Source organism: Microtus oregoni, unplaced genomic scaffold (genome assembly GCF_018167655.1).
Source record: "Microtus oregoni isolate MIOR12 unplaced genomic scaffold, Mior012 000050F_021, whole genome shotgun sequence".
NCBI classification, from domain to species: Eukaryota; Metazoa; Chordata; class Mammalia; order Rodentia; family Cricetidae; genus Microtus; species Microtus oregoni.
Window position 1 is genome coordinate 30,800 of NW_024543245.1, and position 25,278 is coordinate 56,077.

Consider the following 25,278-nt stretch of genomic DNA (forward strand, 5'->3'; position numbering starts at 1 on the left):
CATACACCCCTTGGAAAAACCTGCATACTGACATCTTCCCCTCTGTACATTCAGAGTCAGGCCAGCATGGCCCCTATCTGTGCCTTGGTGTGATGGTTTTGGGTGTGGGCAGAGAGAAATCTGGCCAGTAAGACAGCTGGTAAATAGTTGCTGATATTTATTGAGAAATGGGAGGAAAGGCAGAAGCCCTGAAGGAGCAACCTGCAGGAGCCCAGGCTGGCCAGGGGTGTCCAGCTGGATGTAGGGCACAAAGAGGGCTCTGGGATCCTATGGCCAGTTAGGCCTGGCTGAGGAAGGCCAGGTAGGCACTACAGAGAGCGAGAACATGTCTCAGGCCTCAAAGTTTGGACCATCAGATGGCACATACATGGGCTCAATGTGAGCCCAGCTGCGGGCCTGCTCATCGGCCCAGGTGAGCAGCTCAGCAGCCCGATGCAGGAAGATCAGAAGCAGTGTGTGCACATCACCCTCTGCTGAATGGGCAGCACTGGGCTCAGCCTGGAAGTAGCGGTGGAAGAGACTAGCCAGGCTGTAGCTCTTGCGGCCTTGAGCCCTGGTGCCATGACTGTGAGCACGGTCCAGGCCCCTCAGCGCAGGCAGTGTGTCCAGGCAGACAGTGTCTTGGGGCAGATGAGCACCCAGGCGTTGTAGCTCTGTGCAAAGTAGTGGGAAGTCATAATCAAAGCCATTGTGGGCCACGAGGCAGATGGGGCCTTCCTGGCGGCTCAGGAAGCCCTGCAGTGTCCGCACCACATCGGTATTGAAAGCTGCCTTTCGGCAGTGCATCAGGCCTTCGCTGCTCAAACCAGTAATCTCACTGGCCTTGGCAGTAAAGGGGCGCTCCGGGCACATGCACAGTGTGAGCTTGTCCAGCACACGGGGCAGCACCAGAGCACCAGAATCGTCCCGCTCTGGGTTCTCCAGGCAAGAGCGGTGAACAGCAAAAAGGGATATCTCCGCAATCTCAGGATCCATGTTTGGGAGCCCAGTGGCTTCCAGGTCCAGGAATACAAAGGTCTCAGCCCGGGGCGGCTCAGACATGCTGACGTTCTCACAGGAACAGTGAGGCCTAAAGCACCAGAACAAGTGGCATAAACCAGAGGGCTAAAGAAATGGGAGCAAGGCCCTTTTGCCCGCAGCCCCTCAGGTCAAAGCTCTATCACTCAGGGCCTCACTTCCTATGGCTCCACCCCACCTCATGAGACCTTTGGTGCTAGGCAAAGTTTCTAAGACTCATATCCAGGGACACCATGGGGCTGAGATCAAGTGACCAGGATCTGTTACTGCTGTCCATCCCTCCTCCTCCTTTCCCCAGGTCTCTTTGCAGCTAATCTTAGTTCTGCCACCTAACCAGACACAAAAGGCCTGCTGTGCCCAGGCCCCTCTCCCTTTTGCTGCGAGGCCCAGACCTAGTCACTGTCTCCAGCAAGGAGGGAGGCAGATGTAATCCACAAATGGTGCCTTGGCCCAGCTTCTTGGTAGACACCTTGGCTGGGAGCCTCAGGCATTATGCCCTGCTTTCTACCTTTGGGTAGCAGACACCAGAGGAATCTTACATTAAGACCCTAATTTCCCCATTTTTCTACCAAACAAGTGCTGTCTTAGGTTGGCTTCTACCTGCCTCCTGGCTCATGACACTGTCCACCCATCCCCACCACACTGGCTTACCTGGGGCAGGCTTCAGCTGGCTTCCTGGGCTGCTGGGCACCTGTCTCTGCACAGGCTGCTCCAGGCAGCCTTTAATCAGAGGCCACAGCCCGCCCCTAGCTACCAGTTGGGCAACCAGGAGGCCTGAGGCCGCAGGACCTGTGCAGCCGGCTTGCTTACCGCCCCCTCGTGAGCTTGCAGCCACCAGGACACACGCCCCATGTTTACAGACTGGGAAGCAGGGCTCTGGCCGCACGCAGGTTCCAGTGAGTGATGAGTACTGTCATGGACCAAGAGGAATGTGTCCTCACAGGCAGGAGGAAGTCAGAGTGTCAAGGAAGCCTGTCTTCCACCAAGCCCTACCTCAAAGTCTCATAGGGTCTGGGTTGTGGTTGCCAGATCTGGATAAACCAGGTGTGGTGCTTCCTTAGCCCTATGCTGGGACACATTACACACAGACAGCTGATCCTCTTCTCCAGGTCTTGGTTTCCTCCATCAGTGAGGATATGGACGTCCTTCATGAGATTACCATAATCTCAGGAGTGACAGGGGTATCTACTTGGGTTATGTTTAGTCTGTGAATGGGAAATCATGCTGAGAACAGGACCTTAGTCTTACTTTAGTAAACAGCGGGTGACCTCAGGAACATCTCCAATATACAACTGTCTGGTTGCAGATCACCCCTACCTTGTGGCCCCACTTTCTAGCAGCAAGCAGGAAGGTGATCTCTGCTTTTGGGTTTGACACTCAGGGGTTTGACACCTAATGTTGTTACAAGCATTTATTTAGTAGAGTTTTGGAGAAGGCAGGGAGGATAGGCAGTCAAAGGAAAGCCATGAGGTAATGAGGCCTGACCCAAACAGCCCTGAGCCGATTTTTTCCATTTCAGAAGTGGAAAGAGGCAGTCTGGACACCTCTAAGACTGTAGAGCAGTGCTTCTCAACCTTCCTGATGCTGTGACCCTTTAATACAGTTGTGGTAACCCCAACCTTAAAATTGTTTTCATTGCTACTGCATAACTCTAATTTTGCTACTGTTATGAATCATAATGGAAATATCTGATATGGACGATATCTGATATGCAACCCCTGTGAAAATGTCATTCGACCCCCGAGAAGGTCATAACCCACAGATTAGGAAATGCTCCTCTAAGGCCTTTCTTTCCTGCCTCACCTGACTTCAGGTGAAGGACACCATCAAGACGTGAGAGTAGCTAGAAGGCTAGACCATTCATGGCCTCTCCTGAAGATTTTATTCCAGAGCTAGGTATCCAGCACTGTGGGCCTGGCCTCCCAAGGTTGTGTAGTCAATGCTGTACCTGCCCACTGCAGGCACTCCTGAGTCTGTCATAGAGAACAAGGACTTGCTTACCCATCAGTGTCTGAGCAGAAAGGGCCTAGCACCCAGCTGTCCAAAACTATCCAGGGAGCCTGGGGGAGCAAAGGTGCAGTTACAGGAGCAGGGTGGGGCAGGCCGCCACAGGTGTGATAATGGGCCTCACTAAGTCATTCCTGTTCCGGTGCTCGAAGGGAGGGAGGTGGTTGTGACAAGTATACTACTCAAAAAGATACTGGGTCACTGTTTCCTGGACAGCCAGGGGATCATAGGGAGAATTCCCTAGTGCCTTAGGAAAGAAGGAAGAAATAGCCTGGCTGCCAAGGACATGGCAAAGAGGGCATCTGCAGGACCCTGAGGCAGGAAAGGCGGTGAAGGGCACAGAGGCAGGAAGAGGTGTCATCACAAGGTGCAGTGCAGACCTCCAGGGCTAGGCATGGTCACCCTAACCAGGCAGTATCAGAAAGGAATGGAAGCAGCAGAGAGAAAAAGCCAAGGCCCACTGGGGAAGTAGAAGGGTGCCATCTGGCTAACCTAGAATAGCAGGGACGAGGACAAGAAGAGAGGCTGAGCATCCCAGGCCAGAGGGGAAGAGTATGATAAGCAGAAACAAACAGTAGTCTGGAGGCAACTTCTCAGAACATAAGGTTTCTTTTATTTCTAGCTCCCCTGTCCTACCCATCTCTGCCTGCCTTCTCCACCTCCCTCTTCCTTTTTTTCCTCCAATTGCAGATACCAAGCAAGTGGAAATTCATGTAGGCCATGAACAGAACTGGAACTGCCCGCCCCCCCCCTCCGCAACAGCTCCAGGAAGGGCCTTCTCCCCCACATTATCTTGTGTCTCTGTGCAGTCTGTCAGTGAGGATCTTGTACTTCTGGGTTACTTCATCAATCCTTGCGGCTATACAGAAAAAGAAACACAAACAACAAAGTCAGTTCAGCGCTTGCAAGCTTGAAAGAGGCAGAAGCTGCCAGTCCATACAAGACTCCCTTGTCTTCCTACCAGAGCCCCGTCCTCCCTATTCTGCTCAGGCTGTCATTGGGCATGACCAGGTGGTAAGGGGACCACTCCCACCTGGTCCTCAAAGGGCTTGGAACTTGGGGGTGCAACATCTACCATGACCCAGAAACACTGATCAGGGAGCTGCTTTGGGAGCCCCTTTGACTGGTGGTAGGCCAGTAGCTCAGGGGTCTCTGGTTGAATCACACTGACCAGACAGTGTCAAAGCTCAGACCAAGATGGGTGTCTGCCACCTCAAAGGCCAGGAGTTACTCTGGTTTTGATGGTGAGTGGTTTTAATCAGATACCAATATGTGCACACAGTAACAAAGCCAGCAACACAGAACTGCTCTAAGGCTTTTACAGCAGTGCTCTCCACCTTCCCAATGCTGTGATCCTTTAATACAGTTCCTCGTGTCGTGCTGACCCCAACTATAAAATTATTTCATTGCTAATTCCTAACCGTAATTTTGTATTGTTATGAATCGTAATGTAAATATCTGATATGCAGGATATCTGATATGAGATCCCCAAAGGGATCACCACCCACAGGTTAAGAACTACTGCTTTAGAGGAAGGACATTCTCGAAAGTAGTTGCTACAGCCCAAGCTGCCCCGATTTGATGGACACATCCTGTAAAAGCATCCACCTCCAGGGCCCTAACCAGACAATTACTGAATACCAATGAGGGATTTCTGCCCAATTGTAAGTTCTTTGCTTGTTTGTTTTTTTAACATATATTTCTGTTTTAAAGATTAGTTTATGTGTATGAATGTTTTAACTGTATGTTTCTACGTACACCGTGTGCATGCCTTGTGCCTGTGGAGACAAGAGGGTGTTGGCTTCCCTGGAACTGGAGTAAAAGATGGTTGTGAACTGCCACGGAATGGTGGGAACTGAACCCAGATACTCTTAACTGCTGAGCCATCTTTTTGGCCCCATGTATTTCTTTTATGTATGTGTATGCACATACAAGAACATACATGTCCTTAGCACACATGTGGAAGTCAAAGGACAACTTTCAAGAGTTACTTCTCTCCTTCTGCCTTGTAGATTCTGGGTATCAAATCCAGGTTGTCAGGCTTCGCAGCAGGTACCTTTACCCAATGGGCAATCTCACTCTACTCCTTTTGTTCTTATTCTGTGTTTTACCAGGCTGACCAGGAACTTGACTTTCCAGCCAGAATGATCACAGGTCACAGGTATGCCAGGCTGGGTATTCCCAATGCAAATGCAGAGCTCTCCCAGGTAAGTGGAAGGTAGTTTCTCATAGAGGCTAAAACCTATAATTGGTGAGGTAGAAAATGAGCAGGCAAAGGTTCAAGTGGCTCTGTAGTAGATTTGGCACTGCTCCTTTTACCCAGGAATGCCTACTGCCCAAGAATTTGTCTCAAGGCACATCAGAAATCTGCACTAACAAGAACTGAGCCGGGAGCCCACCATCTCCACATCCCTGAGGCCACTAGGAACCAAAGCATGGGGTGGGGGTGCCTAACTCATACTGCCAAGCTGGCTACCACTGCTAGTATGCCCTACTCACCAGTGAGTGGGCACAATGTTAAGACTATTAATGATCCTTATTGTAGTAATGACAGCATAGATTATGAACAATTTACTAATAGTAATTATGTGGACTATAGTGAGAGCAACAGTGACACTGGTAATTGGGGTAAATACTATAATAAATTTTAAGATGGAGGATCCTCTTATAGCTCAATAAGTAAGAAAAGACTCTCAAGTGTCTAATATACATTTGGCAGGTATGTGCCAGGGCAGAACATAGAAAGAAGGCCAGCAGTCAGAGAAAATCCCAATAAGGACCTGGTTGGTTATACAGCTACTGGAGAGGATGAGGGAAGAGTATCACAAGTTCAAGGCGAACCTGGGCAACTTAGTGAGACCCTTTCTCTAGTACTGGGGAAAAACGTCCCCAAAGGAGACAGCACAAAGCCTATGATCTAAGACCAATACTTGGGGGAAAATCAGTGAAAACAGCTATAGTCAAGTGCTTTACTTTCTGCTCACTAAAACAGTTGGGGGAAATAATACACTAAATCAAAAAGCTTGGAAGGAAAGGCTGGGAAGTGAGTAGTCCACAGGGTACCTAAAAGGACCTAAAAAGCCCAGCGCTGTGAAAATGCCCAGGAGAATCTGAACAAGTTTTTAGTCCACCTCCTGGCTGACCCTGAGACTGAGCAAACAAGAAGTGGAAGAGAAGGAAGCACTGTCAACTGCTTAACTGTTGGTGAACAATAGGAATCTAGAAAAGTCCAGAGTCCTCCAAAATGAGACATATAACCAAACTGGCAAAAGCCAGAAACAAGCAGAAAACAAGAAAATGAAGAGACCTGTTACATACAAGACCTGTTTAACAAGAATACAAGTTGGTCAGGAACCAAAAGCTATGGAGAAACCCTGTCTCGAAAAATCAAAAAAAAAAAAAAAAAGAATACAAGTTGGTTTCATATCAGAAGCTAAGAAGGCCAAATGGCAGTGGAATGATACAGTCAAAGTATGGAAGAACTGTCATCCAAGAGCAAAGAGCCAAATGAACCTTCAAAAGAGGGGGAAGCCAGATGCCTCTGAAAAGACTTTTGTGCAGTGGATGGTGGTTAAAACAGAAACTCACAAGTACTCCAAGTGCTGTGGAGTGCTAATTCAAAAACAGGAAACCTATATCATACCTCCAACCCCCAAGGCTCAGGAAACATCAAGGAAGAGGAGACGGAAAGACCATAAGAGCCAGAGGTTAGAGAGTACTCAAGCAAAACAGGGTCTTCTGAACATGGCAGGGACATTGCACTCATGACTCACAGTGACTGTGATTGCTTACACAAGATCAAGCCTGTCGACATTCTAGCATGAAGCTGGAGCAGCTCACAAGTCCCCACCCCTAATGATGGAGCTACTGGCAGCTGATGAATGCTAGGGTAAGGATAGGCAGTTTTCTTTAAGAATGAGTCCCCTGGTGCATCAATCATGCTCCAGTGAATGGCCCTACACAAACACAAACACACACACACACACACACCACGTGGACAGCACAAATTAGCTTTCGTGGGATTTATTTTTAAAGAGGACATTATGTTAGAAGAAGAGTATGGATAAATCTGGAAAACATTAAGGGTAAGAGTAAGGGTTGAATATGAACAAAATACATGTATAATAGTCTCAGAGAATTGATAAAAATATTACATTGAATTTTTTTAATGAAGGAGAAAATAAGGAAGGCATTCTAAGATCAACAAAAACTGAGGGAATTTGTCACTGATGGACCTTCCCTACAAAGCATGAATGAACACCAGATAGTGATTATCAGCCTATATCAATAAAGAACTTGAGGCCAAGCAGTAGTGGCATCTGCCTCTAATCCAAGTACTCAGGAGGCAGAGGCAGGTGGATCTCTGTGAGTTCAAGACCAGCCTGGTCTACAAGAGCTAGTTCCAGGACAGGAACCGAAGCTACAGAGAAACCCTGTCATAAAAAAAAAACAAAAAGAGAGGTAGGAGAAGGAAGGAGAGAGAGAGAAGGAGGGAGGGAGGGAGGGAGGGATGGAGGGAAGAAATAAGAAATGAATGAACTTGAAAGCCCGGTCTATGATTCACATCTGTAATTCCAGCATTTGGGAAGCAGAGGCAGGAGAATCGCTGAGTATTTGAGGTCAACTTCATCAGCATAGTGAGTTTCAGACCATCCAAGGCTACAGAGTAAGACCTTGTGTTAAACAAACACCAATAAAAGTAAGAAGACAGATAAATATGACAACTAGCATAAATGTTTTTCTTTTTTTTTTATTTTCAAGACAGGGTTTCTCCCTAGCTTTTGGTTCCTGTCCTGGAACTAGCTCTTGTAGACCAGGCTGGCCTCGAACTCACAGAGATCCGCCTGCCTCTGCCTCCCGAGTGCTGGGATTAAAGGTGTGTGCCACCACCCGCCGGCTGCATAAATGTATTTTTGATTGTAATTTTCTTCTAATTTCAAATGCAACTGCATAAATCAGGAATTATAAATCTACGTTGATGGGCATATAATAAATGCATTTTCAATCTAAATTTAAAAATAACTTAAGTGAGAGAACAAAGAAATTCTATTAAAGCACACTTTTGTGTACTATTGAAATTAACTTGGTACCAGAGTGCATTAAGTTATTATGATGAGACTGACGCGCTACCGAGGCACCTGCATTAAGTTATTAGTTGTAATCCTGAAGGCAAATGGGAGAGAATGAATATTTTCTTAAAAGTTTATATGATCCAGCAATTCTGCTTTAGACCAAGAGAATCAAAAACACATTCACACACACAAAAAAAATCTAGCAACGTTATTCCTAACAGCTAAAATGAAGGAATAATTTGTATGTTTCCTAATAGATGAATAAACAAAAATATTTTATTTATTCCTCACAGCCATATCAACCATACAAAAGAATATAGCACTTGGATGAACTTTGAAACTACTGTGCTTAGTGAAAAAGGACAGTCTAAAGGTCACACACTGTTCAATTCCATTATAAGAAAAATGTCCTGAAGAGACAAGACTATAGAGAAAGACAGTAGATCAGTGTTTGTCAAGGGCTGGGAATTGGGGGAAAAATGGGAGAGATTGCTATTTTTTCTTTCTTTTTTTTTTCTTTGAGATAGGGTCTCATTATGTAGCTCTAGCTATCCTGAAACTCATTACATAGACCAAGTTAACCTTGAACTCACAGAAATTCACCTGCTTCTGCCTCATAAGTGCTGGGATTTAAAGGTGTATGTCACCACACCTAGCTTCTGCTATAGAACTTCTTTGGGGAATAATAAAAATTATTCCAGGGGCTGGAAAGATGGCTCAGTGGTTAAGAGCATTTGTTGCTCTTCCAGATGACCCAGGTTCGATTACCAGCACCCACAAGACAGCACACAATTGTCTGTAACTAAACTCACGAGGGATCTGATGGCCTCAGTGGGCACTGTACCCACATTGTACACAGATATAAATGCAGACAACTATACTCATATACATAAAATAAAAATAAATAAATATTAAAAAAATATTCCAGACTTAGTTGTGATGGTTGTTCAACTATATGAACTGTGTTAGTATCCTTTTAAAAAAACACACTAGATTGTTTACTGTTGAAAGATTGAGTAAAGATGTTATTAAAATAGGGCTTATGTGCAACTCACTTGTATAGCATATATAAAGTCCAGATTTAATCTCCAGTGAAGTGAGAAAAGGAAAAAAATATTTTTACCTTATGGATTTATTTTGTTATTTGTTTTCTTATCTCTATAGTACAAAGACAGAAAAAAAAAGAGAAACAGACTAGAATAGAGAACTCAGAGACTCTTGATGACTAGCAGAATGATGGCTTTATCGACCAATGGGGAAAAGAGAAACAGACTAGAGAACTCAGAGACTCTTGATGACTAGCAGAATGATGGCTTTATCGACCAATAGGGGAAAAGAGAAACAGACTAGAATAGAGAACTCAGAGACTCTTGATGACGAGCAGAATGACGGTTTTATCGACCAATGGGGAAAAGAGAAACAGACTAGAATAGAGAACTCAGAGACTCTTGATGACTAGCAGAATGATGGCTTTATCGACCAATGGGGAAAAGAGAAACAGACTAGAATAGAGAACTCAGAGACTCTTGATGACTAGCAGAATGACGGTTTTATCGACCAATGGGGAAAAGAGAAACAGACTAGACTAGAGAACTCAGAGACTCTTGATGACTAGCAGAATGATGGCTTTATCGACCAATGGGGGAAAAGAGTGCATTTCCATTAAGTGCTCCTGGGAAGATGCACATTCATACAGAATACAATGAAACTGGACTCCCATCTCATGCTATAATCTGGGAAGATTACTAACCTAACCACAGAAAGGAATGATATAAAACCTACTCTTTGCAATAGTAGGAATGCTATCTACAGTAAATATAAAAGATGCTTTCCATAAAGGAATTATGGCTACATTTGACCACACACAAGTTATGAAAAGATAAGCCACATTATGGTGGAAGATGTGTATACTATGCTAAGCATCCAAGAACCTAATATACCATATATAAAACAAGCTACAAATCAATGAGAAAACATGAAGTTTTTACAAGTTAGACTTTAACAAGTACTTTACAAAAAGGAAAGCTTAAATAATTAATAAATGTATGCAAACGTGCAACTCTGTAGGCACTCACTAAAATACAGAATAAAACATGCAGGAAAATGCTGTTACACATGCCGTACACATCATCAACTAAAGTCAGGCCACGGCTAGTGCTGATGGGGATATGCAGCTATGGGACATCACATGGGGGCCAGGCAATGTGGCAGGCTGGAGTAACTCTACTCCCAGAAAGACATCCTGGAGAAACTGGTACATGTCTACACAAGGAGATATGTTCAAAAATGCCCAAAGCAGTGCCATCTGTAAAAATCTCAAACTGACTGGGTATGGAGGCTGATGCTTGTCATCCCAACACTCTTGTTAAGTCTGAAACAAGCCTAGGCTATATAGTAAATTCTATTCTCAAAAACAAAGAAATAAATAAAAGAACCCCCAATTGAAAGAAGCCCCAAAGTCCAGAAAGAGTGGACGCTGATTACAGCACTGACAGCACAGTGTGACACAGGATGTGCCAGCTGGTTTTATGTCAACCTGACACAAACCAGAGTCATGTGGGAAGAGATTGGAATCTCAGTTGAAAAAATGTCCCCACCAAATGGTTTGATGATAGATGTGAGAGGGCCCAGTTCACTGTAGGTGGTACCACTCCTGGGATGGTGGTCCTGGGTGCTGTAAGAAAGCAGGCTGACTGAACCAGTAAGCATCACACCTCCATGGCTTCTGCATCAGTTCCTCCTCCATGTTTCTGCCTTTGGTTACTGCTCTGACTTACCTCAGTGATCGACCGTGGTGTGGAACTATAAGATAAAATAAACCTTTTCCTCCCCAAGTTATAGTCATGGGGTGTTATCATTGCAATAGAAACGCAATGACATGGGGTAAGATGTAGCACTAGATGGCAGGATCAACAAACCAAGGCTGGCTGTGTATTTTCATAGATGAAATTTGGGGGAAACACAGCCACACTCATTAATGCAGGACCAGGTATGGTGTTGCAGGCCCAGGCCTTTCATTCCAGTTCTCAGAAAGCTGAAGCAAGAAAATTACCATGAATTCAAAGCAAACCTGGGCTTTACAGAAAGACCTTGCCTCAAAAAAAGTACAATAACAAACTTAGAGGAGTATAATTAAAATGAAATGCAGATACAGTTTTGCTCCTAATAGCAAAATTATAAAAAGAAAGGAAATGAAAATAGGTTAAAGAATAGCAAGAAACTGATGAAAATTATCATAGCCAGCATCTGTGGTTGCCAGAATGTGGTTTATTTCTTTTAGTTTTACCTCTATACATCTCTGAGTTATCCCAATTTCCTGTCAGGAATGCTGGAAGCATTTTTTTCAAGGGAAAGAAAACAAGCATTAAAATCAAAAATTAAGCAGCCAGTCTCCTAAGAACTGGCCCAGCACAGAAAGGCAGAGGCCCTGCCATGGAGCATACTTGGCCTAAGTAGGCAGGGAAACTGCCCCTCAGCCCCAGGCACTTACCTAGACTTATCCCAGAGTTGCTGCTGCCCCAACAGTTTGGATCTCCTTGTTGCTTCCTCACTGCTTCCATAGCTTCAGCAGAGGTGTCTGCAATCTCCATAATGACTCTCAACAACTGCCAAGACAAAGAGGACAGGCAAGCATCAGTGAGGCTCGTCTGCTGACATCTGTTGCTTCCCACCCAATCTTACACTGAAGCCCCAAAAGACAGCCAACATAAAGAGACAGAACTCTCAGCTGGAGAGTTTCCCTTCAAACCCAAGTCTCCTTCTTCCTGGCTCAGTGGTGACTACACACTATCATGGTACTCTGGCAGCCCTCAGTTTAGTGACATGCTACCACTACATGCTGTGACAGTCTGACTACAGCAAATGGCAGGGCAGAAAAAGAAACATTCTACCAAAAATGCCTCTGTAATGAGAGTTTCCCTGTACTGGGAGCCTTATGAGAGGTTTGGAAATCTTGGGTTTTCTTGTTCTAACCTAAAATCAGCATCATGGCACTGTGAGCCAAAGTCAGAATTGTGCACACTGCATAATAATGGGAATTAAATCCAGCTGCTGAGCCTGGTTTCTGAGAAGCGGAAATATGGCAGAGCCATGTTCACTCAATGGCTTAGTCACAAACCCAACTGCCTCCTATCTTGTTTGTTTGTCTGGCCTAGTACTCGGACACAAGATCAGAGCTAGCGCAGCAGGTTTGGGCATGTGAGAACAACTCTAGCATAGAAACTAGGACCAGGGCACCAGACTGAGTCAAGTAGAACCCAATGCAGGGAATGCATGAACCTCCCTAGAGGTATGAGAGGTAAGAATGGAATTCTCCTAAATCGCGGGGGCGGGGGGGAGCTCTTGGAGATAACGTCCACATCAGCTCTCATCACCTCCCCAAGGTGCCAGGAATGTCTGTCCTCACCTGACAAAGGTCCCAGATCCAAAGTACTACAATGTGATTAGTTGAAGAGCCCAGGCCAAGCCCTCTCAAGCTCTTTCCCAGCCCCTAGACCTGAAATCAGGGGCTGCTAAGGTATAGATACAGAGATAGGGAGGTGTCTTACTTGACCACAGGAAGCCAGAGTCTGATAGACAGCTTGGATGATGGGGCCACTTGGGTGCAGGCTGGGTTCTGGGCGCTGGCAGCACTGTCCCAGCTCATCATCATAGACTTGGAGGAAGGCCAAAACGAGCTGGTAGAAGTCAGAGATGACCAGACGAAGCTTCTGATCTATGGGACTGCTATCAGTCCCTGCTTTATGCCATGCAAAGCACTGCAAAATCAAGGGTAACAGTCACTTGAGGATGCTCTGCCTAGCCAGCCTGGGCTGCCATCAGCCTACATAACACAGGCTGATATAACATAGCACACCTTAGCAAGGAAGAAAGTTTCCATAAAGGAGGAGATTGGGGGTGTGAACGGAGCCTCAGCTCTGAGGCTAATGTTTGCACAGGCCTCAATCCCCATAGCCAAATAAATATCTAGCCTGGTCAACAGATGCCAGTAGGGCTGAATTTGAGAAGACATGTGAAGGTGTACAGTCAGGCCTGGTGCACAGCTGCCACCTGAAATCCATTATTTCCTTTCATGCTCAGACCCTCAGCACCTACCTCAGCACTCTCACGGCATCTCACTGAAGCCTCACAGCACGCCGCGCTGAGGGGGACATCACTTGCCCTATTCAGCAGAGCCTGTTCCCCAAGTCCCAATGTCCCCAGAGCTGGTGCCCTTTACCTGGTCTCGGAGTGTCTGAAGCTTAGTAGCACTCTCTTGCAGATGCCTGGCCAGATCTACCACCTTCTCTCCCTCTGACTGGGCATCGGAGCCAACCCTGCAGAGGAAAAAGGAGAGGACATTGTCGGCTCTCTGCTACTGCTGCTGTAGGCAGAAGGCCACTATAAGGTCTGCCGCCTTAGTGAACAGAAGCAAGTTGGGGTGATACCAGGTAGAGCCTTTCTGGAGACCTACTCTGGCAGGTCATCACATTGCTTGTTGACAGAGGACTGTATGTCCAGGGGCCATGGGTCATTCTCAGGCTTCAAGATTGCCCACAGGTTGGGGCTGGAGAAGAGCTCCCCCAGCAAGGCCTCATTTTTCTTTGTGGTGTCTTCAATGTGTTCCTTCACGCTGCAAAAACAGGACAGGCACTGAGTACACTATTATCAGCAGGAGCATTAGCCCAGCAGTCCCAGATGGGGAGCTCTACTGCCTACATTTCTAGCCTCTGCTTGTTTTGGCCTCGCTAATGGCCTCTTGCCTACAGACACCCAGGTGTTAATTCTACTCCTATACATAAAGGTTAGTTTCCCCCAAAGTCTACAGTGCAAGGATCTCAGGCAATGACCCAACATCCCAGAGACACAGCTATCCCTTGTTGGGCCACTGCCTGACCGACCCCTAAACAGCCAGTCCAACCCCCAAGACAGTGACTAGAGTTAACTGTCTCAACTTATCAGTTCTGTAATTCCTGGACCAATATGTGACTATTGCTGCCACAGGGGTACAGAGAGACTCCAGATGAAGATATTTTCCCTTACCACCCTACCACCCCCAGCTAAGACCAAGACTTATCTGTCAAGGGCACCCACCTATGCCACTGACACCTTTACCTAGAACTACTGGAGCATCCAGTGGCCAGGCTCTGCATCATATCCAGCAACTGGTCCATGAACTGCAGCTGCTTCTGGGGACACTCACAGCCCTGGCAGGGAAAGCCACATATATTTGCCACTAGACCCAGGTCAGGCCTAGACAACTGTTCCAGATGCCCGATCCTATGCTGCCCTTGCTGTGGCCAATGGCAAGCGACCTGGCCAGACAGTTCCTCTTTCCTGTCCCTGACCCTTGCTGGTAGCCTCTTGATTTGGCTCAGCAATAGCATCCTCAGACTTCTGCCACAAAGTGCTCCTTCTGAGGCCACATTTCAGGCTGCAATGACACCTGGAAGCACACTGCAAATGCAAAACGCAAAATGTTGTCAAAACATATTACAGTGTGAGTTTGTCACACAGCCAGAGGGGGAAAGCTTATTGAATGGGTGGGTGGCATGCAGCAGGGCCTACTAAAGCAGAATAGAGCTCACAGGGATCTGATGGTAGCCTATTCCACAGGGACACCTCCAAGCAAACACCTCAGTCAATCCCTTCTGGCCACGAATGGCAGAAGCCAACAGGTACAGCATGAGGCCTGGAGGTGGCCTGTTCTCCGGCAGGGGCCCCTAGACTTTCCATCAGGAAGGCTACAGGTTTCTGTACAGCAACTTGTGCAGGGCTGACCAGGTCTCCTGCTTGCCCATCTGCCCAGGTGATGCAGGGAGCTGCCCAGTGAAGAGTCCAAGGCTTGCCTTCTTCTAGAAAGTCGGTGATTCCCCAGGAGCAGACACTATCTTAGAGGCCATGACCGCTCCACAAATTCCTGTGAAAATAGGGCACCAAGCAAGGCCTATTCCCTTAAGTGTACCTTCTTACCACCCTGGCCTGGCACACACAATTCTGAGGAAGACTAATCAAAGAGTCACTCAATCACCATCACCAGTGCAAAATCACCTTGAAGAGCAAACAAAGACTGAAAGCTGGTGGTAAATGCAGATGCTGAAGTGAAAGGAGCCAAGTGGTCCCTGGAGAGGAGTAGTCACAGAGAAAGCCCAGTTCCAAGATTCACTGCCACCGAGTTGATGTGGGATGTCCTTTTGTATATGTGTTACTCTTATTGATTAATGAATAAAACTGCTTTAGCTTATGGCAAAGCAGAATATAGCCAGGCTGGAAAAATAAGAGAGAGTAGGCAGAGTCAAGGAGACACCATGTAGCTGCTGAAGGAGCCAGATGCTGGAACCTTACTGGGTAAGCCACAGCTTCGTGGCTATATACAGAACAACAGAAATGGGTTAATTTAAGATGTAAGTGTTAGTTAATAAGAAGCCTGAGCTAATAGGCCAAACAGGGTTGTAATTAATATAGTTTCTGTGTGATTATTCAGGTCTGGGCAGCCAGGAAATGAACAAACAAACTCTGGCTACAATGAGTGAGTTAGCAAAACACATTCCAAACATCTTCAAACATCTTCAAACTGACACTTGCTTCTGGGACATTTTATTTTACTTTATTTTACTTTCTTGTTCACTCAGTCTCCCCATTTACCCAAGAAACACACCTGCAGGACAGCCGGGGGTAAAAGGTATTACACTGCTTAAACTGGAAACAGTCGAGACAAAAACACAAGTGCAGCTGTCATTCAAGACCTCACAAGGCTTTTGGTCACTTAGTAGAGAGTTAGCTCCATTACCTCCCCCATTGCACGCTCTGGAATGGTTGTGTAGCCTGCTTAGGGTTTCATCATCACAGACTTGCCCCATGTAGTCCTGCTCAATATCTCCCAATGAGCTCCCCAAAGCCACTTACAACCCTTCTGGATGACCTTACAAGACCCTAGGTAGAGTTAACCTCCAGCAGGCTGGTCTGTGGTTACCTTACTAAAGCCCATAACTAAACCATACTCTGTCTCCTCTCTGCTCCCAAGCAAAGGGCAAAACCCAACAATCACACTCTGGGAAGGTCTAAAGAAATGGTAAAGTGTGAATTTTTATGAATTCATTCTTCAGACCTTACCAGAGTATGATTGCTGGGCCTTGTCCCTGCCTCTACCTTACTACATCAGCAAATCCAGTGGGTCTGGCCACTCCTCTACTTTCCCCATTATCACTGGCATTCAAGCTATTATTTCACATGCTTGGCCACTGCTGTAAACTGCGAACAGGTCCCTCAAGGTCTATTCTATCTACCCCATCTTCACATCTTAACCATGGCTATTTCTGTCAGACGAAACAGAAATTTCTGTTCCTTAGCTCCAAGTTCCCTAGGCCACCACCTTACACACACTAAACCCTTCTCTGGCCTACAAAGGCCATCACACCTGCCCAGTCTGTTCTGTTCCCTTCCCTTGTTTTCATTTGGCTTTAGCCTAATCAGCCTTTTAACAGTTGTTTAAGCATATCAAGCACAGACCACCCCAGGGCCTTTGCACTTGCTATTTTCCTAGATGTTCTTTTTTCATTTAGAGACATTGGTTTTTGTTTCAGTTTGCTAAAATTTAATTCAGTCCACAAATTTTAAAGTATATAGTAACATGACAGGATAGTCAAAGAACAAATTGGCCATCACCATAGTCAATTTTTCTTTACAAATTTATTTACTTATGCTATGTGTCTGGCTGTTTTGCCTACATGTGTATCTGTGTACCAGATGTGTAAAGCACCCAAGGAGAGAGAAAAGGCCATTATATCCCTTGGAAATGGAGTTACAAGTGGTTGTAAGCAACCATGTGGAGGCTGGGTAGGACTCTAACTGACTCTAAACCTATCCTCTGAAAGAGAAGCGAGTACTCTTAACCATTGAGTCATCTTTCCATCCCCATGGTCACATTTTAGAAACATATCTAGAACCCCCAAAACAAATTCTAGACCCATTAACAGTCATTTCTTATTGCCTCCTACCTGAGCCCCTAGCAATCACTATGTGCCTATCTTTCTTTGTGGATTCACCTCTTCTCAACAGTCTACACATAAGGAATCTTGTAACCTTTTCTTATGACCTTATACTACCATTTATTATCTGACTGCTTTTCACTTAGCATCCTCAAAGATCATCTACGTTGTCACATGTAGCTGTGATGTCTTCTTTCTTGAAAATTATCTCACTAGTAAATGGGCATTAAAGGGCACTTCTACTTCTGAGCCACTATGAACATTCACAGTGAATTCTGGCACATGTGTGTTAACTGTCTTCTACAGTAGCTGCACAATTTTATGTCTCTATTAGCAATGTATGAGGGTTCTTGTCTCACCATCCTTGTTAGCCTGTGTTATTTCTTTCTACTTCTAGACATTATGGTATGAGTGGAGCATAATACTGCATTCGTAATTTTCATTGTTCTTGTGATCAGTGATAAAAAGTATCTTTTCGTGAACCTCTTGCTAGCTTTTCCTCTCTGCCCCATTGCTATTGCATCAATCATGCAAATAGTTTGTAGCTAGAGGATAGTGGAACTGAAAGCCTTAGAGATATGGCATCGAAGAAAGAGATGAAGAAAATGACTACATAAATCGGTTTCAGAAAGTCTGAACCAGCCCTCTCTGCACCGCTGACTGACTACTAAGCCAGGGGAAAAGCCAGGCCCAGGTCTGAGGTTCACCACTGGGTGGCGCATACAGGATGCATGGTAAGAAGGTGAGCTGACAGTGGAAGTTCAGGCCAGAGAGGAGGGATGGACCTGGCTGCATAAACTAAAGCAAGTCTGCTGGAACACATGGATCTCAACTCTCCATGAAATTTAACAAGATTCAAATACTAGCCACCATGTCCAGGAAAAAAATCCATAAAAATCTGACCCGTGAAAAGCCATGAAGACCTCAATTTGCGTTAGAAAAGATGTTCATTAGACGCGAGGCAGATGAACTGACAGTTTTAAGCAGCCATCAGAAAAAATGCTTATACAACTGTGAACAAGAAACAAAAAACATGAAGTATCAGTAAAGAACCAGAAGAGAAAGGAACCATGTGACAACTTCAAGCAAAAAGCAAAACAAGAGAAGTATGGCCCACTGCATATTGGGAGATACAGTTATACTTATCAGTGTTAATGTACTGAGGTAACAAATGTTCCACAGTGAGGGAGGTCAAATGGGGCCAGTGACAGAAAACAGATGGGAATTCTATGTTCTTAATCTTCAATTCCCTGTGAACCTGCCCTACTTAAAAACAAACCCTCACTGGAGAGACTCAACAGCACAAAGCAGCACATCCTCACCAAAAAATGGTTCATTAGTTCCTCAAAACTGAAAACAGAATTACTACATACCTAGCTCATATCCAAGAGATATGACAATGGGGATCAAACAAAAACACACAGACTGTCCACAACCCGTCACTCACAACAAATAATTGGAAACAATTATTTGAAATTTAGACATTTTAACGGTAGGGTAGGGTTTCTCTGAATTAACTATGAGGTAGGTCAGGGACCCTCAGGTAGGGTAAAGTACATGGGTTTGAGAGCCACAGTCCTGAGTTGTAGGCCTAGTTCAGCCACCACGTGATCTCAAGTGAGTTTCTGATACCTAGTTGGGAAATGGAGCTAAAAAAACATTGTCTGCTCAGGATGGGTGTGACAGTGACTGAAATATATTACCTATCTTGATACTATATATTACGTACCATACTAGCCAAGTATGACATCAGCAAGTGAGAATACACTCTGTCCTTTTGATCATCATGAACCAGATATCCACCTCTATTTCCATTTCTACTACAAGCCTCCCCATTCTGTCTATCTCCCTCAGAGATTTCTGGCAGCGCTTAACCTAGGGACGCCTAGAGAAGCAATCTTGCCAGGCATGCAGGCTCTGGAGCCAGAAGCCTCTCCCATCCACTCACCAGCCTAGGACAAAAGCATGTGCATCCTCTGTAGGGAAACAAGAGGGTCCTTTCTTACCATCAGAAGATCCCGGTCATCTGGTGTACATAACATCAGCTCATGGCCTAGCTTCACCATCTCTGTTAGAATACAAAGACCTTGTCACTACAGACACCCTCTCAAAAAGAGGAGGATACAAGACATCCCAGAACTAAGAGCAAATAGGGTACTACTAAGGCTTCTCTTTCTAGATATGTTTACAGACACAGAAGTAAATGAAGGGTTATTCACCATACTCTGTACACAAGACATAGATGATCAGTTGCCTGAGAAGCCATCAGAAATTAGAAGGACTCCGGCATGCACCACATGTCACCCTTTTAGAGACTTCATGAAGTTAAAACAAAATGATCCATGGCTCACATCTGTCCATGTCCCAAATGCCTTTCATTCTCCTGACATGTCATCTTGAAGGTGAGTCTAGGCTCTATTTTACAGATAAGGAGTCTGAGGCCTCACAAGGAACAGGAAACATTTAGCACATCTTTGCATGGCTATCTAGTATATAAACAAAGGCCAGAAAGTAGTGTTTCAGAAGTACCTTCAACCCCTCACGGGCCAGGCTATGCCTCAGCAGCAACAGAGCAGGTGTAAACCTGTGTAGGACATGTTATGAAAGACTCACTGGAAGAAGTGGCAGAGAGTATCTATGTGGCCCTAGGAATACTCTGCAGATGCCACTGTGTCCCCACACCAGCCTGCTTCAACCACAGCCCTTAAACCCTTTTGACCCTGTCTTCCTCCTCTCAACAAATTCTGCAGAGCACACCTTTCCACCCATTCCCCAATATCGTGCCTCAGTCACTGCAAGAGCTGTACTGCTGCCTCCGTGTTCCTATGTTTACTACAGTATCCCCACAGAGCCTGATGAACCCAAAGGAAGATAAAACCTGTAGTGGCATTTCATTCCTATTTTTATAAATAAAGCTTGCCTTAAGATCAGGGAGTAAAACAGCCACACTGGTCATCAGACCAGGTAGTGGTGACACACACCTTTAATCCCAGCAGCCACATCAGTTTGCCATGGAAACCAGGTGGAAGTGGTGCATGCCTTTAATCCCAAATCTAGAGAGGATTATAAAACAGCTCACAGACACAGTCTCATTCTGAGAGTCCTGAAGGCAAGATGTCCATTTTCAGACTGAGGTAGAAGTAAGAGCCAGTGGCTGGATGTTTTGCTTTTCTGACCTCCAGGTTGAACCCCAATTTCTCTCTCTGAGTTTTTATTAGTCATGTTTCAGCCTTCCTTGGAATAAAAGCCAATGCCCTTCCATGATCTATAATGCCTAGCAGGCGCTAACCCTATCCCATCCTGATTTCCAATCCGCCTCAGCCGTCTTTGTTCCCTGCTCTTCCTCAAAGCTGCCAAGCATAGCCCAAATCAGTGTTTTGCATTTGCTGTTCCCTTGCCTTGAACAGTACTCTCAACCTGACTGATTTCCTCCCTTCTGCCGTCTTCTCAATAAGACCACCCTTCTTCCAACTCTCCCTAAGTCACCTTTCTTTTTTAACTGGCAGTTTACACCCTTCTCAGCAGCCTATCACTGAGAAGTTTTGTCTTCTTTAGTCAGCATCTGTTATCCATCATCTGATATTTAGGTTCCACAAGGGTGACACAGTACACTACTGTACCCTAGCACTTCAAACACTGCCTCACGTGTCAGCCAAACTTGAGAACTAACCACTACCTGTCCTTGTTTCTACTTCCACTCTGACAAGTACTCAATACATTCTAAGGAGATGACGGAGGCAAAGGCCTTCATCTTCACAGAGGGAAGTAAAAGCTGGATCTAATGAAGTTCAGACTGCAGGCTAGGGCTTTCCAGAGAAATCAAGTACTGTTTCCGAGCCTATGAGTGGAATCCTGCCAACAGGAAACACCCTACTGAATCCAAGAGGGCAACTCTCCCCAGATAACTGATTTGGCAATGCCAGTTGGTGCACAGTTAGAGGCTCAAGTTAAGTTCACCCACCCTGCAGTATTCTGAATACACACAAGCTGATGGAAAGTCTTTTAAATTTTATCAATGTTTGGCCACACTACAAGGAAGGAAAAAACCCTACCCTTTTACACAAATTGCATTTTTGCTCATCTTCATCTAATTTTCATACCAAGTTAAAGAGACTTTCTACAAAAACCCATCAAACTAATAAGGTTACAAGGCAAATCATAGCAAGGAGCAATAGGGGACTCATGGGAATACCATGTGGACAGAATATGCACACAAACCAGTGAAAAGAGACGTCTGATAACATCAAAACAATCATGCTCTCTACGTCTCAGTGCTATGATGGGCCAATGTATTATTTGGTCTTGTGAGAAGCCTCCCATACACCGTATCAGGGAAGGCCCTGATTCTAGAAGGCTCTAATAATAAGCACAGAGCATACACCATACAAAATAAAAGATCACTTCATAGAAATTTCACAACTCAGGAAGACACTGTGACCAAGTTCAAAATTGTCCAGAATTCACCATCAAATGTCACACTCCCATAAAGAGACCTACCCTGTATCTTCATATCCCCTGCAGTTCCTTTCAGTGAACTGAACTTGTCCTGCAAGGAGGGACAGACCCTGTGGGAAAATAGCAAAGTCGGTCAGGTGCCTGACTCATCACCCCTCCATAACTATCCTCTAAACAGAGAATTACCTGTACAAGCTAAATGCCAGTGAAAAGACACTTTTAAGTGATTTGTTTAGTATCATGTGATTATTACCATCAATTATTATGGGAAAATACTTGAGAAAAATTTCCCTCAGAAATGTGAATACTCAAAGTTCTCCCACACAAAAATGGTGGGTGCCGGGCTGGAGAGATGGCTCAGAAGTTAAGAGCACAGGCTGCTCTTCCAGAGGACCCAAGTTCATTCCCAGAACCCACATAGTGACTCACAATCGTCCATAATAAGATGTGGTACCGTCTTCTGTCTTGCAAGCATCTATGCAACCAGAATACTGTATATGTAACAAATAAATAAATCTTTGTTTTAAAGTGATGTGTGCACAAGAAGGGAAGACTTTGGAACCTCACAATCTGGCCTGAGCGCACACCAACTGGGGCATTCACTTTCCATTCAATCCATCTCGCTCACTCCTTGTCAGTCTGGCCAGCCCTGATTCAAAGGTCTTCCAATGAACAATGACACCTCTTTGGCCAATGGGACTTCCATGGGACTCTATTGCCCTCTTGGAGTGAAAGCTGGCTAGGACCAGAAACTGGCTTTCCCTTAGGTATCCCTGGAGCCTAGGACATCTCTAGGCAATGACCAACACAAAAAATGAGGCCAGTGAGTATATAATGAAGGAACTATGGTTGCCTCTACCATTAGTAAATACCAATGCTATATACCCTCTTTTTAGAGAAGGTCATTTTATAGTTTTTTGTTGTTGTTGTTGTTTTTTGTTTTTCAAGACAGGGTCTCACTCTGTAGCCCTGATAGAACTCACCAGTCTGGCTTGAACTCAGAGATCCATCTGCTTTGCCTCCCAGATTAAGGGCGTTTGCCATTGAGTTCTGTTTCATTTTACGCTTTTCAAAATCCCCAATTCAATCCATGTGGGATAAGCCCACACGTAGGCTCCCAGTTTGGGTTTTAAAAAAAGTTCATTGCTACATCATCCCATCCATTACTGATGATGCTGTCTCTGCTGCTTTTGGGCTACCCTGGCAAGAGTGAGTTGGAGCAGCAGCAGCAGCTGGTCATTCATAGAAAAAAGTCTTGCTGAGCTCTGCTTTGAGACCCTTGAAGGCTCCAAAGGAAAAGGCTCTGATCACAAGACTGTGCAGCCCTGTCCTTGAGGGAGGCACACAGATAAGCATAACAATGAGGCCTCAGTGAGCTGCAAGCCTTGGAAGAGTTCCTAGCTGGGTAGAAAGGTTCTACAGAGAAAGGCAAGGGAGAAGGCCTCCAACAACTCCCATTCCCTCAGAAAAGCCCATCCAGCCCTGATTTCCACCCCTGGTTTGGCTCTGGAGCCTTAGAATATGTTTTTGCCCCCCACCAGCCCAAGGAGCTAGTCACCTAAACTAAGTGCTCTGGATGTAGGTAAAGCAGGTAACCCCCAGACAACAAAATGTTCTTTCTGTAGGACTATTGTATCACCTTGGTGATATGTGTGGCCTAGACCATAGTATCTGGGCCTGTTGACCCAATATTGTGGAAAAGACACAGTGATTAAACAGGACTGACTTTTTCTTTCCTGGAGTCATACTTGCCCCCAGGGTTGCAGCAGAGACAGGTATGGGACCAGGCTGCCTTAGAAACACTGCCCCCAGGATACACTAAGGAAAGCCCTGGTTCTTTGAAAGTTGGGGTGAGGAAGAACAATCTAGGAAGCTATTTTCTGTTACTGGGTTTTTGGATCATCAGGTGCCCATCAAGCCAACAGTAATCATAATTCCATAAACATAGACCACATCAAATCCCAACACAATCACAAGCCCAGGGCTTCATTAAAGTTCATCGTGTACTGTCAGGACTACTTCTCCACCATCTCGGCCAAGGCTCTGTAGCCAGCACTGTTAACTAACCAGCTGCTCTCCTGGAACCCTTTGAGAGGACACATTCCCATGTTTCCCCCCAGGAGACACCCCAAGAGAAGGAAAAGAATACAGAACATTACCGCATACACATCCATTCCAGTATGTCCAACCGGTACTTTGAGGGCCTACATAGCAGATCCAGAATTGTCTTTGGCTCTGCAATATACAGACCATCAAGGAAGGGGCAGCTTACAACCTAAGCAAGGAAAGGAAAAGTAAAAAGAAAACCTGTTACTGTAGGGTAGCAATGCATTTCTGTCAATTCGTGCTCAGGACCCCTTCCTAACCCTTCCACACACTTCCCACCTCCAAGAGCATGGTGCCAGCCAGAAGCACCTCCTGGTCTTGCCAAAAGTTCAAGTCCCTCTCATCTTCACCCAAGCCTCCTGTGACTTGCTACACCACCACTTTTAAATGTGTTCCCTCTGGGCTCCATGGCCACAAAACTAGGAAAATGCCTAAGAGTGGGTTAGAAAGACTAACATTAAATCTGAGGGCTGGTGGATGGAGAGTGAAGGTGATCAGAGTCAAGGGCAAGGGGAGATGGGAGGGAGGTTAGTGAGGGGGACAAGGGTCCTGGACTAGCTCTCTGACTTTACACTGCTGCACGTACCTTAAGTGCACCTGGAATCCCTACCTCTAATCCAGCAAAATGGCTGTCCCCAAACCCAACTCCACCCACTTCTAACTCTTTGAGAGTGAGGCCTACACCCTCCATTTCTTCACACACTCCAAGTTCTCAGCCTCAATATTACAAAGTTCGGTGGAGACTGCATGAGCAGAGGTCCGGGAACCCAAAGAGCTAAGACAGACAATCCACAAGTCGCCCCTAAGGCTTTGCCAGGACCCACCACTGTGGATACCTGTGGAGTGGCCAATTTTCACAGAAAGCTCCAGAAGGCCTTGAGGTAGGGCCCTGCCTGGTCTCCCATCCTGGAGTCCCTGGCTTACAGTACCTTCAGCTTTTCGAACACCTCCACAGCCGCCTTGACCACACGGTCATCGCCACATCATCGCAGTAGCTGTCACCAGAGCCGCTGCCGCTACTGCGGGCTGTACCCTTCTCCGCCATGTTTTGCGTTCTGAAGCACAACCGGTTCACGCCCCCAAGCTTACAGGCCGCGACCACACAGCTACGCTTACAGCAGTTACTTAGGTCTTCCCGCCCACTAGTCTGCGTGCGGCAGGGGCGGAGCCACCCGTCAGTCCGTAGGGACAGAGGCCCACGCTCTTTCTCACTGAGCCTTCCTATTGGGCTGCAGCTCGGCCATTGTCTGCGCGCGCCTCAGGGGAGGCAGAGTGCAGCGAAGAGGATTTGGGCAAGAACAGGACAATGAGGCGGGCTGAAGAGAGGCGGACTAGGAGCAGCGGGAGTGGGGCGGGGGCGGAGTGGGAGAGGGGGAGTGGGAGTGGGTTGGGGGCGGAGCGGAGGGGTATCGAGGTGCACAAGAACTTGGCAAAGCCAGAGGAGCTCCTTTAAAAAGCAAAAGCGTGGGACTCCTACAGGTCAGACTCTTCCAGGAGGGGGTGATCCTGCTTGTGTTCGGGTTCTCTTTGGCAATAACAATTGGTACCTAACGGAGGAAGGCAAGGTTTGGTAGAACTAAGACCTGAGCAATCCATCTTGTTTCCTTGGCACACGAAGTCAGTGGGAAAGTTCTTAAATTCGAATCTGACTGTGT

At 45.9% G+C, this 25,278-nt stretch overlaps 1 protein-coding gene and 1 pseudogene across 1 annotated transcript; both read right to left on the reverse strand.

Annotated features, from left to right (window-relative positions):
* Positions 1–330: 330 nt before the first annotated feature.
* Positions 331–1,041, reverse strand: LOC121437009 (three prime repair exonuclease 2). Its single transcript, XM_041636889.1, has one exon. It carries the CDS (start codon positions 1,039–1,041, stop codon positions 331–333), a length of 711 nt encoding a protein of 236 aa, XP_041492823.1.
* Positions 1,042–3,789: 2,748 nt separating this feature from the next.
* LOC121437011 lies at positions 3,790–24,668 on the reverse strand (annotated as a pseudogene).
* Between the last annotated feature and the right edge of the window lie 610 nt (positions 24,669–25,278).